Source organism: Saccopteryx leptura, chromosome 4, assembly GCF_036850995.1.
Source record: "Saccopteryx leptura isolate mSacLep1 chromosome 4, mSacLep1_pri_phased_curated, whole genome shotgun sequence".
NCBI classification, from domain to species: Eukaryota; Metazoa; Chordata; class Mammalia; order Chiroptera; family Emballonuridae; genus Saccopteryx; species Saccopteryx leptura.
In genome coordinates, this window is record NC_089506.1 from 28,592,355 (window position 1) to 28,607,545 (window position 15,191).

At 39.3% G+C, this 15,191-nt stretch overlaps 1 protein-coding gene across 1 annotated transcript in view; it reads left to right on the plus strand.

Annotated features, from left to right (window-relative positions):
- KCNU1 (potassium calcium-activated channel subfamily U member 1) overlaps positions 1-15,191 on the plus strand; it is a 136,367-nt gene that overhangs the window by 43,756 nt on the left and 77,420 nt on the right. The window contains exon 19 of the mRNA XM_066383593.1: positions 6,409-6,511. Coding sequence (XP_066239690.1) covers positions 6,409-6,511 — 103 coding nt within the window. The remainder of the gene's footprint in view (positions 1-6,408; positions 6,512-15,191) is intronic.

The following is a 15,191-nucleotide window of genomic DNA, read 5'->3' on the forward strand; positions in this document are numbered from 1 at the left end:
CCCTTTATTTAGCTGACATTTTAGTGTAGTTTTACTGTAAATATTTTAAAGCAGGAACTTGCTCTAATATAAGAATGGAAATATTAGTGTTTAAAGAGAAGGCTCTGCCTTCATATTAGTATATATGCCACTTTCACCCACTTCTATGACATGTGTTTTATAGTGTCAAAGGAATAAATTAGTAAGACTTTCAATTTACAATCTAATGTTTGAGCTTCGATGTAGTTACCACATTTCTCAGAATTTTTTATTCTTCTCATGATAGAATTATTTCTTCTTCCTGCTCTATACTCATCCTCAGTCACTGCTCCTACCAATATTATCTCACTGGATTGGGGAAACTATCTAGTATCAAGATTCTTAAATAACAGCCAATGAGCCAGCTGTTCTTGACTTCAGTTTGCCAGATGATGGCAGCAGAGTACCATGAAATGCTCACTGCTCTGACAGCTAGTGTAGAGTTGAGTGTGAATTTGAATCTGGAGAGTTAGTTCTAGCCAAAATGTGCCAAGAAGTACATCATTGTAGAAGCTGACTGCTTGGCCTTATAGATTTAAAAGTCATAATAATATCTGGAAATTGTCCCAGGGGATTAACTTTCAAAAAAGGACTTAGGAATTTACCAATGGATGCCGAAATAGATACCTTACTGACTTCGGATTAGTACAAATTCCAGGTTGACTATTTCATGTTTCAGAGCCAAGTAAAAGGTGTCCCCAGTTTACTCCCTTCAAACAAATATCATTTTCATGAGATAATCATGAGGTAATTACGTTTTCTGGGTCCCATCAATTTGTTCTGCCTACTATACCAAATGAGAATTCAAAGGACTTGAATTCTGACCATAGCTGTATCACTCATTAGCTGTGGTTTAGGAAAAAAACATTACTTTCAGGGTCTTGGTGTCATGATTTCCAAACTGAGAACTTATCACCTCTATGGCCCTTTGACATTCTGATATTCCAGCGATTTTTAATCAGTGTGCAGCAAGAATTTTTAAAAAGATGTAATACCTGACTATTTAGTCAGAGACACTGACCTCTTTTCCTTTAGATTGTATTAAAAAATTTTTTTTCGCCACCAATACAACAGTAGCCATCTAGTATGAATGAATCCAAATTATACCTACTTTTTTTTGTCAAATTGGCAAAATAAAATAAAATTAAAAAGCCGCATGATTTTAGTAATTAGTTTATGTGTGCCATGAGATATAAAAGGTTGAAAATAACTGTGATAGTCTATGATTAGTAATTCTTCTCCCTTTGATTAAGTTTTCTAAACTAAACCACATTAGAGGTTTTCCACTTAAGTTCATAATCTAAAGTTTTAGAGAGGCAGCAAGGTGTAGTGGTTAGAATATGGATTCAACATCGATCACTTCTTTTTTCTTCCTATTTTATTCAGTGAAAAGAGGGAAGGTAGAGAGACAGAATCCCACATACACCCCAACTGGGATTCACCTGGCAAATTCAATAGGGGGTGATGCTTTGCCCATCTGGGGCATTGTTCTGTTGCTCAGCAACCAAGCTCTTCTTAGCACCTAAGGTGAGGCTATGGAGCCATCCTCAGTGCACAGAGCCAACTCTCTCCAATCGAGCCATGGCTGTAAGAGGGGAAAAGAGAGAGAGAGAAAGAAAGAGAGAAAGTGAGAGGGGTAGGTAGGGATGGAGAAGCAGATGGTCACTTCTCCTGTGTGCCCTGACTAGGAATTGAACCCAGGACTCTCACATTCTGGGCAGACACTCTACCACTGAGCCAACTGGCCATGGCCATGATCACTTACTTCTTAGCTGTGTGACTTAAAGCAAATTTTTTAAGGTCTCTTTATGCTTCATATTTCTATAAAATTTTGATACCTCAGAGGATTAAGTGAGAATATTAGTATATAAAAGTATACAAATTAATTATATTAATATAAAAAGCATTAAGACTAGTGCCTGGTTAATGGTAAGTACTACATATATGTTAATTATCATATTACCTATGGCAGTGGTTGGCAAACCGCAGCTGGCGAGCCACATGCGGCTATTTGGCCCCTTGAGTGTGACTCTTCCACAAAATACCACGTGCGGGCGCTACCTTGATAAAGAATGTACCTACCTATGTCATTTAAGTTTAAAACATTTGGCTCTCAAAAGAAATTTTAATCGTTGTACTGTTGATATTTGGCTCTGTTGACTGATGAGTTTGCTGACCACTGATATGGGAACATGAAAAGAATCATATTTTTCTAGTCAATGATATACAAATAAAATAAAAATTGGCAGAGAACTTCTAGTAGATTATATATACTTATTTTAACCCATTCCTTGGTATTCTCTTTGCGGAGAAGAGAAAAGAACATGAAGACTGAGAGGTCTAGTCTTCAGAGCAGGAATAATGTCTTTCTGCTTTTCTGTGTAAGTTAGATAAGTTATTAGGCAGGAACTTTCCTAATGCCAACTGTAGAGTTCTCTGCCTGCTAGTTTACCATGGAAATCTCTAATGCCTAAGGTTTTAGAGAAGTGGTCCTCAACCAAGGCAAAGAGGAGCACATAAGAATCTTCCTGTGTGATGGAGTGGAAGGACTGGGCAGTGTGAAAATGGCCCTCAGGAAAGTGTGGGAAAATACCCCTGTCCCTCACCCCTGAGCACTGTTTTAGAGTTCTCATTGGAATGCTAATTTTTGTGATGGAGTCACACCTAAAAGAGGGAATTCTGAAGATGAACTGGGAAAGAGGGTGTAAGAGAATTAGAAGTGGTTTGAATAGGTGGCCCCAAAATTGAATTTATCTTACTTTACAGTTTTCTTTAGGTTAGGCGCTGGGTCACTTCTTTTTCATAAGCATCCAAGATTAATTAACTCCTTTTAAGAAAGGAGTCACCCAGCCAATGTTCCCTAATGACTCTGCCAGCTCACCTCCCTAGATTGTTTTACCTAAGCAGCTCTGAAGTCCAGTCAGAGCTTTCCTCCTGTACCAAGGGCCTTACGTAGGAGAGAGAGAAGATGTTTCTGTATGACTCTTCTCTGCAGCAGGCTCATGATCACATATCTACTGAATTCCAATAAAAAGGAAAGCAATTTGGTAATAAGTCTACAATGAACATACAGAAATATTCTGAATTCCTATATTCACAAAAGTAGTTCTTGTCCTTTCTAATCCTTTACTTGACTATGGGGCTCTACATTCTTTGGTCTTTATTGTCCCTTTCCACCTCAGCTGTGACCCCCTTTATTTCTCATTCCAATGATTACAGCAGTTTTCCAGATGATTTCCCTGAATCTAGTGGATCTAGCCTCTTTTCATGTCAAATCCTGACATTTCTTATGGTGATAATAATTTTCATAGAGTCAAGTTCAGATCATGAATGAGTATATACATAAAGAAATAAGTGGGCTCTGACCCATTGGCTCAGCAATAGAGCATCGGCCCAGTGTGTGGAAGTCTCGAGTTCGATTCCCTGCCAAGGCACACAGGATAAGCACCCATCTGTTTCTCCACCCTTTCCTCTCTTTGTTCTCTCTGTCTTTCTCTTTCTCTCCTGCAGCCAAGGCTCCACTGGAGCAAAGTTGGTGCAAAGTTGGCCTGGACTTTGAGGATGGCTCCCTGGCCTCCTTCTCAGGGGATAGAATGGCTCTGATTGTAGTGGAGCAATGCCCCAGAGGGGCAGAGCATCACCCCCTGGTGGGCATGCTGGGTGGATCCTTGTCCGGCACATGCTGCGAAAGTCTGTCTGCCTCCCCCTCCCTCCACTTCTCACTTCAGAAAAATACAAAAAGAAAAAAAAAAGAAATAAGTGGAAGAATTTTATCCTTACATTTGCAACACTAAGGTATTGGCTTGATCTGTTGTCGTGCTGATCCTTCAGCTCCAAAGAGCAGTGGTTCTTATCCAGGGTACACGATACCACTTTTTAAGTGTGTCACAGTGATTGCTAAATATAAACTTTTGTAAATAATTGCAACAAATCAGCTTTTTAGGAAATTGGAGAAGATTCAGAATTACCCACATAATACAGGAATTAGTTTCCCTCATTTGAACATATGATAAGATTTCTTAAGAGAGACAAGAGTAGAGTTATTGCTATCCATATGGAAATCATATATGAGGCACGTCTTAACCTGAAGTCTTAGCATCTGTGCCAGGAAAGGAAAATGTTTGCATGTAGCTTTCAAGGAAATCAACTCTTAAAGAAGAGAAAAGGATAATTATAACATTGGCCACGTGGAAGATGTTCACTTTTTGTCAGTCATTCACAGGTCTGAGATGCCATGTCTTTTTTGATGTCCAGTGCTTTATTCAAAAACCTTTTTTAGAATATCCATAGAGAAGTCATAGTAAGCTGTGGCAAGACATTATCAGTCTAGTTAGATTGGTAGCCAATATCAATTCCATTTTTTTTGTCTAAAATATAAAAAATAATTACTTTCACACTGTCCTCTGTAGCTAGGTAGATAAAAAATATGAATAAATAAAATGATCAAACTGTCTTAGAAGGAAATCGGAGAAACTTCAGTTACTTATCTGTTGCCTTAAGAGAAGTGACTTTGTTTTCCCATTTTTATTTTATTCTTTTTCTTAAACCAGGGACAAGGGCAACAATAGATCGTCGCTTGTTCTTAACTGCCTTACGTGCACCTTGGTAGAGAGAACCCTGTTAGACTATTTTTGAAGTTTATTAGGATTATAGAATTCAGAGTTGGAAAAGATCAAAAGAGATCATGTGTGCCAATTCATCTTCTACCTTCAGACTGCCAGCACACAGCCAGAGACTTTGCCAATCCTCATACAGGCTTTTTTTAATACCTGGCAAATGTTGGCTGCAGAGTTATGCTTTGAGAAAGCAGAGACTTCCCGCAAGTCCCGTTGTTCCTAAGCCAGTTTGAGCATGTTGCCTTTTGCATTCCACAGCTCAGCTCCTATCACATGTACTAAGCCGCTAGCCTTTAAAGACTGACAGTTGGTAACACACTCAGTTCTCACTCAGACTTTTCTTCAGATGTTCCCTTCCCAGGCCATTCCCCCAGGGCAAAAGGTAACCATGAAATAAGGAAACATCAGTCACCCTGAAAAGCCCCTGTCAAGCTTCCATGTGTAAGTGGTGGCTTCTGAAGATTACAGGTAGGGAACAATCTTATGCCAAACCTGGCTCTTAGCACACCTGTGTGATGCAATTACTGATGATATAAGCCGACAAATCACATATCCAAAGGATGTCCCTCTTCTTTGTGTTTTGACTCAGTTGATATTTTCCATGGATTAGAATGGTTCAGAAAGAATTACAACAAAAGAAGAGGGATGCCAAGATTTTCTTGCGGCTTTTTCTGTCTGCCATTTTCTTAAGCCTGGTGATATGTGGGTTTAACGTGCAATACTGAGTAGTCTCACTGCAGGAGATGATTCTTAAATTGACACAAGAGGAAAAGGCCATGTCTCTCTTCTCTGCTTGGGTGGGGTTGGGGGAGTAGCAATGATGGATACTCTTTTACTTTGTCCCCACCTTGATAACTTCTCAGACAACCTTTCCATTTCTGATTCACTTCAGAAAGCAGATAATAAATCCATTCAGAAGGCAGATAATGCAGGGACCTTAAAGAGTGGAAGAGGAGCATTTAACTTCCAAATTATCCTTTAGAATATTACTTTTTACATAATACCAAGTGCCAATTGACCAATAAAAGCTTCCCATGTGTGTTGAAAGGATTCCTAGGCGGACTGAGGGATCTGGCCTAAGAACGGCATGACGGCGCACCTGCCTGTGGATGCAGGAAGAAGAGATGGCTGCTGGGTCTGCTTTTCCCATCTCAGGGCAGCGTGCTGTCGCTCATTTAAATAGTCAATGTCAAACGTTCTTGCGTTTATCCTCACAATCACCCTCTGAAGTCCCAGTATTATCCTCTTATGCAGATAAAAAAAAAATTACTTTTGTGTTCCATCATTAGAAATTTATAAACGTTTTGAGAATTAATAATAAAGGAAGCCATGAAGGAAAAATAAAATAAAAGGAGGCAATATCTGAGTAGAATGAATGACAACCCAAGCCCTATTTGCAGAAGGGAGGAGGGGACTTTGTAGAGTTTTTTTCTTTGAGTCCTTCAGTGGCTCTAGGCCCCACCTAGACACAGTGCTCTTGGGTGAGATGAGAGGTGACAGATTAGAAAAATACAGCATCAACTCAGTAGGCACTTATTTTAAGCATTCTATATGGTATTGAAATTCTCACAATTATTTTCCACCCACTTTTACTTCTATAGAAGGAAATCACAGAGTCTTCTCTAATTTATCCTCCTTAAACTAGTCTGTAGCTAACATTCTCCAGCTTCTCCTTAGTTAAGGGCCTAGAAATAACTCAGCCAATAGTAAAGCTCCAACATCCCTTATGAATAGATATTATGCCAACTCACTAAGATTTGCTATGTTATTGCAGAGGCAAAAATAATGGTAAAGATCAACAGCTTGAAGAAATTCCAAAGGACATTATTGAGGGATTCTGTTCGAAGCACGACTAGCAACTTGAGCTCTGCCACCAGGTAAGAGCCTCAGAGAACTCTGGCCCCTGTCAGCTGCTATACTGACCAGTAGAATTGTTTCTCACTAACGTCATTCTCCTATTATCACTAAACTAAGCAAATATACCTCTGCCAACCATCCTGAAATAATTTATACCTATGATGACCAAAGGTAGTGTACCCAGTTTCTTTCAGATCACCTTTCAGGCACTCTAGAAATGTGGGTTGGGGTGAAATTTCAACTATTTTCTAACGTTTTTTTTTATTATGAATATACTCCCCATTACTGAAAAATTGATGATGAGATTGTGTTTGTTTCAGACTCTGCAAAATAGAGTCAGTAAACCCCCCCCCCTTTTCCTTACAGCTCTTTAATACATTAAACCTTGACTCGCTAGAATGTAGGGTTGGAGGGGAGGGTGGTCTGTCTAGTGATTTTAAATAGATGGTATCTAAAAGTTCTATTACACTAAACTTTATTATGAATAACTCTGTAATATGTTGGCAACATTGCAGTTTAGTAGCTATCCTATACCAAGAAAATCTTTAATGGTTGAGGAATTGACTGTGTACCATTAAATACTGTATTAACAGAAGGCATAGTCGTTGTGCCCTGACATAACATAAGAAGTTCGAAGCTGGCTCTAAGCTGTGTGATCTTGGGCAAGTTGTTTAACTTCTAAGTGTCTTAGTTTGGTTATTTTTAAAAACTATAATAGTAACAAACTCTTTATAAGTTTTTTTGTAATGAGGTTAGGTATTTAATGCCCTTTTCTTGATTCCTGGCTGAGTATAAATACTTATCACATATTCCTTGTTATTGTAATGATCAATTATTATATCTAGGAAGGTGTATACAAAATTAGACTATATAATAAGTGCAGAGCCTTCCAAATATGTGGATTTTGAAATAAATCCATAATCATGTTTTGCTCTGATTCATCCCTTTCATTAATAAATGAAAACTCGTGCTTTTGTTTAAGGATTGTGGATTGATGGGTCACTTTAACGGAGGTTTCACTGTACCTCTTCTGCAGGTGAGGTAGGGGTTAAGTGTCTGAGCCACCAAAGGTGCCACTACTTCATGTGTGCTCAAGGATATAAAAGTCCTAGAATTTTAGTCTGCCTTCCTTGCCATCTGCACATTGGGCCCATCAAGATTTTATGAAACTAAGACAATCTGTGAGAAAAGATGAAGAACTGTTTTAGAGGAAAAGAGCTATGGAGTTTTGTGAATTTATATTTTGCTTCACTCCTAATGACAAAACAACTACAGATTAGCTTTAGGATTTGCTGACTTTTTTTTTCTTTAAAAATGGTTGGTAAATACTATTTATTGAATACTTCTGTGTGCTAACTAGGCAATGTGCTTGTTGAGGTTGTAGATACAGAAATCATGTTTCACCAATTCCTAAGCAATCTAGTTGGGTAAATAAGATAAACACATAAAACATCAGTAAGAGGCCAAATAAGGCAGTGTTCCTTCAAGTGCTGCACTGATCATTCTAACAGAAAGTTAAAGGACAAAGAGGTCAAGGAGGGTTGGGTGGATTATTTCCTGTGGGAGATGGGATTTGGAAAGGCAAGGTAGAAGAGGATCCTTTGAAGGATATGACATGGGCAAGACATGGCACAAACATGGAGCCCTCTGTGTACGCTACGCTGAACGAGAAGTAAGAATTTGCAGTAGAGTACTATGAAACTTAACATCTCAGATTTCTTAAGAATACATTCTTTGCTATTGATATTGTGCATGTGTGTATAACTGTGTGCACATGATATCTATGTTAATGCAAAGTTGTTTCAAAAGTTGTTCAAACTGGAAAATCATTTGCATAATATAAAAGACAAGATGAGTGATAACAGCTCCAACCCTATTTATTTATACTTTCATTTATTCTCTGCTGTATTTTCTCTGTGACAATAGAGGATTGGCAATTCATGGGTAATCAAAGCCACAGAAAATCCTTAAATGTAATTTTAGCTATTCAGTTTCACTGACTTTTCCCACTATTCTTTAACACAGCTATAAAGACAAAATAATTTACCTTATTCGTATTTTTTTCATTGTCTTTAATTCCCCCATTGTCCATGGTAAATAAGGGAAATGATCTAAAAGCAGATATCTGAGAGAAGAATTGATCCACTCAGTCTAGCACATCTGCATATTGGGCCCATCAGTCTTATATCTGTCTGGCTGATCCCTGAATATGCTTTATATATGGTGAGAGATAGTGATAGTTACCCATCTGGTTCATCTCTTAAAATGATGTTTAATTTGCTGGTACCTCTTAATTTAAAAGCAAGATATGTTCACATGAAACAACACTAATCAGGGCCAGACTGCTGATTAGACAGTGGTATACCCTTAGGCAGATCAGTAGCATTTGTGAATTTCTGAGATACTTCTTCAGTGGGGTTGGTTTGCTCACTTGATTTAAGTACAGTGTCAATGGGATCAATGACAGATCCTGCTCCCACTTTGTGCTATAGAATAGGTGGGTTTTGTTTTGTTTTTATTTTTATTTTTTTAAAGGGCAAAGGTAACTCCAGCCAACAAATTAGCATAGATAAGCCCTGGGTAACAACAATGAGTGATAAAATAAACTTGATGGCTTAATAAAGACAAATAGGCATTATTGGGGAAAAAACGCCAAATGCGCGATATGTGCTATTTGTGATCTATTTTTTTTATGTGTTAATAGTATTACACTCACATACCAAAATTAGCATAGTATTATTTATAGTTTTGCTGGCAATGGGCTTAATGCTTTTAAAAATGTAATCTTCAGGCCACCAGCTGGTTGTCTGGTCAGTTCAGAAACGGCAATTTTCTATTCTTAGTACTTGAAACAATACAGACAGCTCTAACTTATACAAAAGTTACAGTCCAATATTTCATTGCATCCCTTGTGTCTCTGCTTTCCCATAGAATAAGCAATATTATAAATAGCAGTTATGATCTTATACTAGCACACAAATATCTATTTAATAGATGGTAGTTGAATGTATAGTTGTTGAATAAATAAACACTAGTTCTATTCACCTGAGTTCTGTGTCCTTAAATCAAGGGGTCATGTAATATGAGAAAAGATGAGTATTTCCTCTTCCTTTTCAGGGTAATAATGTTAGACCTACACACAATTTTATGACAAGCAAAAATGCATCTCAACCGTTCCCAGAGCCCCCTTTTCTCCACTTTCAACTTCATTCTGCTCACCCTCCTTTGGGTGAGGTGAGGGGGATTCTGCCCACTTACCTGTTCCACAAGTATTTATTATTCTACTCCTCTTCTCTCTCAATATCCATTTCTTTAGTAAAATGGATTTTAATTATATATTAAAAGAAAAAGATGTAGATACAACTGTTTTGTGTTATGTTGTGACTGTCCCATAATAATAATCGCATCAAGTCATTCAGTATTTTTACAAGTCGGTGTTTATAGACCAAGTAGACATTGATAGATATCTACTTGGTGAAACAAGGAGAGACAGACATTTCTAAGCAGTGCATGATAGATCTGGGTCAGGAGAAGCAACCATTTCTAATAGGAAGGTTGGTCTACTTTGGGCAGCTCAGCCCTTCCCTAGCATTTCCCCCTCTGGGTCTGCTTCATTCAACTCCAATAGAATAGATTGAAATCCGAACGTACTATCCCATATAATGTCCCTTCCCATTATGTCTTTGTAAAACTTATAGCTAAGGTCATTTTTATAATATCAGCTGCTTTATACTCTCCACGCTCTTTCAAAGATACCAGAGAGAACATAAATGTTATTTTTTCTCTCTCTCTCTTTTCTAACATCCAACCCAGCCTCAGCTCTTTAAAGGTCAGGTTGCCCCAAACATAAGCTATGGGCATTGTCACTATAGGAGGCATGAGTCCTAGATTATTACCGTTTTCTTTAGCCTTTAAGCTTCTCATCTGCAAAACGGAAATATTAGAATCTAAACAATTGAAGTGTTGTGAGGATTGAAGAAGATAAACCATTAACTTTTTATGTAGTGCTTAACACAATAAATTTGAGCAAATAAAAAATGGTTCATGTTACAGTCGTTCTGTTTCCCTACACCCCCCACCCCCCACCAACATCTACCTCGCTCTTCGATTTCTATGCTTTGCAACCAGTTACTTTCACATTCAGAGGAAGAGGGTTTGAAGTTTAAGACCTTCCAAATTTCATTATCTACTACCCACCCACCTATAGACTGTCAGCTCAGTGGAGCACATCAGTAAGGTTTCCAGTGAGAATCTACAATGTAGTGCCACCCACTGATTCATTCATTTGGCCATGTCCAAGTCCACCCAGAGCTTGCCATTTCTTCTCCAGATCACTCTTCTTCAGCACAATTCCAGCTTCTTCTCTGGCCATTTCCCAGCACCTTTCCAGCCCAACTGACACCATGGCAGTCTTCCGTCTCTGAGCCAACTACAGCCCATTCAGAGGGACTGCCAGGATATCCTCTTTGAGGCCAGAAGTATGTTAGCATAAGCGGTATGCTGACCCTAAAGCCATGGAGAAATTCATCCAGCTGGGAGAAATGGTTTGTTTCTCTTCTGACACACCCACTTCTGGCCCTATGTAATTTATGCACAGGCACGTGACTCCTGAGACATCTGTCTCTATGGCCTCTCACTTTAAATATAATGCCCCCCTCCAACACACACACACACACACACACACACACACACACACCTCTCTTAAGGAATAAAACAGGATCCTTCTTCCTTTTTTACTCTTAGTTCTACACACCTTATTGAACTCCTCCCCACCAGGGTCCAGAGAGAAAAATGCCGTCTTTTAGCTTCTGTGATGTCTGAACTCCTAGTGAGGATCACCTCCCAGGGTCTATCCAAGGGCAGAATGTTGGATATAAATTACCGTAGACAGTTCTTCTCTCTTCACGCACATCCTGTCTGAGCTTCCTACAGAAACTGATCATATGAGACCTGAGCCAGTACTTTTTTCCTTTTCAGTCATCTTAAACTTTTAAATTGACTTTTCCTCTCAGCAAGCAGACACTTTTCTATTTGAGTAAAATCTATTCCATAACAAGGAAATCAAAAGCATACCACTGGTATGAAGTTTGGTAAGCATTTTGCTAAATGTCAATACAAAGTCCAAAGAAAACAATAATGCAATATGTACCCATATATAGTTATAGAAATAGATATGGGGATGGGGATAGAGATAGACTTGCTCAAACACATACAAAAATGATATTTTTAAGCACAATGATCCTGAGTTCCAAACCCAGATAAAAGAACTGGGGTGGTAAAAATGATAAGAGAGTAAGAGTTTCAAAAGAATGAGTAGGTACTTTCCTTTAGACTCTAAGTAACTCTTTCCTAGTTTTGTCTTGTACTTACCTAGGCAACGATTGGATTTCTGAGAAGCACTGTGCCACAGCGTTAGCAAGATAACACATGTAGAAATAACTTATCAAATATGTATTGAATAAATAAGTTCTTGAATTAAAAAACAGTATTTTATTATTATTACTTGAAAGTAGAAGACAAAAAAGCTTCAGGCTTCAGAAGAGTGTCACAGTAACACCACAGAAAATTCAACATATCCGTCCATTACTCTGGCTGTCCTCGCCCTGTCTGTTTGACTAGTCCAGGAGGCTGTAATAAAGGAGAGACAAAGGCCTTTCGAAACCTCTTTGTGATTCTGTGGACAGGTCTTAAGAAAAATGAAGTCAGATTCTCCTAGGACTTGTGGTTATGGAAATTTCCATTGATTTGCTGGGTGGTCAGATGAGGAAGCAACCCTTATAACACGGGAATAAAAATTACAGTGTGACAACTGATCATTTACAGAGTGTGTATGTTTATTTGCATTAAAGAATGAGTTTTTGCATGTTTTTATGCTTATGCGTGATCTTCTAAAAGGCAGGGGCAACCTTGTCTGTGTAAGGTCATGTATAAAAGACCAACTGGACAAGACAAGGTGAAGATTATGGGAAATGTAGTCACTGTTGTTAAGTAAAGTTCGCTTCAAGGACTAAGGACATGACATATAGTTTCTAAGGAAAAATATGTAAAGTAGGAAATTGCCACCGACTTTTTGTTCTTATTCTTTGCCCTTTGTTTGACACCCCACCATAGCCCTTCTCAGAGAGTCATAATCCCTAGCCATTTACTGCCCCATCAACATCCATTTGAACCACCAGAAATTTAAAATATTAACCCTCCCAAGGGTAGATTTGTTTTTTTTATTAAGGATCAAGGACTTCAGTTAAGGAATAGAGCTTAATCGGGAAATTTCAGGCATCAACCAGAAGGGGAAGTGTGGTTTTAGGAGACCCCCCAGGAAAGGTCTCCTGTGTGCATATAGTGCCACCACACCCCAAAGCCCGCTGCATGCGTCGGCAGGTTTGCTTTTAGGTTGCCGCGAAAGTGATCAGGGCGGAGTCCACCTGGTCCTCTACTGCAGTGGGGGTTCCAGAGCGGGCTGTCAAGGGCCAATCAGATCCCAGCTCGTTGGCTTCCATGCTGCGTGATGATGAGCAAGTCCCTCTGCTCCGTGGTTCAGGTTTCTCCTCCCTAAGGCAAGTGGTACCAATCTCACAGAGCCAGTGAGAAGATTAAGTGTGAGACTCCCGGCCAAGTTCTTAGCAGAGATTAAGCTCTCAATAAATGTTCACCATTATCGCAATACAGAAGACAGGATTGTCCACAAAGCAGTGAACCTGTGATCTGCGGACTCACCTCAAAGCAGCTTTCTGCTAAAATTTTATGAACATTTTACATTTGTGGTGTTAAACCAACAACGTGGTAGGAAAGAGAGAGGACTTAGAGATAAATGCAATTTTAGCCTAACTTGTGAGGGGTGGCAAGGCTGAAGCAGAACTCATCTTTAGTCATGTGAGAGGTTCCTGTCCCCCATGAAGCAATAGGGTCTTTTCCTGGTAGAAATGATTTCTTTTTGTTAGCCCTTTCTCTAAGGGCACGAGAGTATAAGAATGTTCTAGCCTATGTTAGACCCATGCTTGGCTCCTAAAGACCACACTGGCTTTGACAGAGAAAGTCAAAAGTCAAGAACAAGACCAAAATTGTCTTGAACTCAACATTTAAACATCCGGGATGTTTACTCGATATATTATTGGCTTCCATGCAATTATCTATAACTTTTCATTCAAACTTCCAAGACCAAGTTAACTTTTGAATCTGTAACAGTCCCCAAATGATTGGGGGTTATTTTTCTTGCAAAGAGAAGATTAAGAAAAAGGCACCTTTCACAAACTCCTCTCCTCCTCCAGAACCCACTTTCTTGTCCCTCCCTCTGCCCTGTCCTGTTCTACAGCCCGTTGACGAAGGCAGAACTCCAGGGGTGCTGGGCAGCTTTACACCTCAGCAGCTGTCTTCACCGCATACGCAGCTATCAGGACAATAAAATATTGCTCGTTGCTTCTACCCCACAACCAATTAGGTCAGCTGTAAATATTGGAATTGCTTGGTAAACATGTTGGAAGATTGTGCTGACTCGTTAATATAAGTGAAAATGCAATTAGATTTATAACACTTTTTTTCCAAACCATAATTTACAACAACAACAACAGAAGAAAAAAAAATTCCCCCACAACCTGCTGAAATATCATTATTAAAATGCACATGAAAAGTCAATTATGCCAGAGGGAGACATTTAAGAGAAGTGAGTTTCCATACCCTGGGATTATACCATGGGGATCCCATATTTCTTATTTATTTATTTTCTTCCCTGAGATCTTTGCGGCTGCCAAATGAAAAGGAACAGATATTTTACTTATTTCACTCTGAAATATTGTTGCAGATAGTGCTAAAAAATAAACTAAATAACCTGGCTCCCTGGAAACCTGCTCTGCTCTCGTCGAAGCCCAGGGAAAAGCCACGTCATCACCATTCCTTTTTATTTACAAGCCTGTCTTTCTGTAAGCAGTAGTCATATTCCTTAATAATGTGGAAATTAGCTATTGTTTTTATCTAAACGTTATTCTGTTTTACACTCTAAACGAATAGGTTATTAAGTGTAATTCTCAGGAGAACAAGAAATAAGCTTGATTGCCAGGGTCAGACTGGGAGCACAACTCCACCTTCAGACAGGATAGCTCAGGCGTCACCCTGAGCCTGCGCCCACAGGAGACGTGGCATCCATGTGCTGGTGTTGGGCAGATAAAATATATTATGCTCACTTTGTTAAAGATGGCGCTGCCCACGTGGAGGCTGTCACCCAGGTGATATTAATGTGTGTTGGGGGTGGGCTGTGGGCAGGCAGAATCCTTGTAGCCTGGGGCTTGGTTTTGGGATTAAGCCTTTGCCACCCTTTTTGATGTGGGGTGGTACAATCCCATCATGCCCCAGATAAGTGACTTTGTATTAGAGACTTCCCTATTTTGTATATTGGATTAAAGGTTTGGATTTCTACACTATAAAATAGGGGCAGAATGAGAGCTCACTCTCTTGGTTCCTGAGATTAATATTAGAGGAGAGAGCAGAGAGGAGAGCAGAGAAAGGCCATGTGGAGTAGGCCAGGAGAAGCAGCCAAGATGGTGGAGTGTTGAGTGAGAAGCCAGTTTGTGCAGAGTTTGTGCAGGGAGAAGGAAGGAGATGGGAAACAGAGGTGAATAAGTCTGGTGAGCTAGAAACCTTTGATTCTAGGAAACTCGGATAAGTCAGTAGCTTTGTGAGCACTGAATGTGAGTGGGTTTTGGAGCCCAG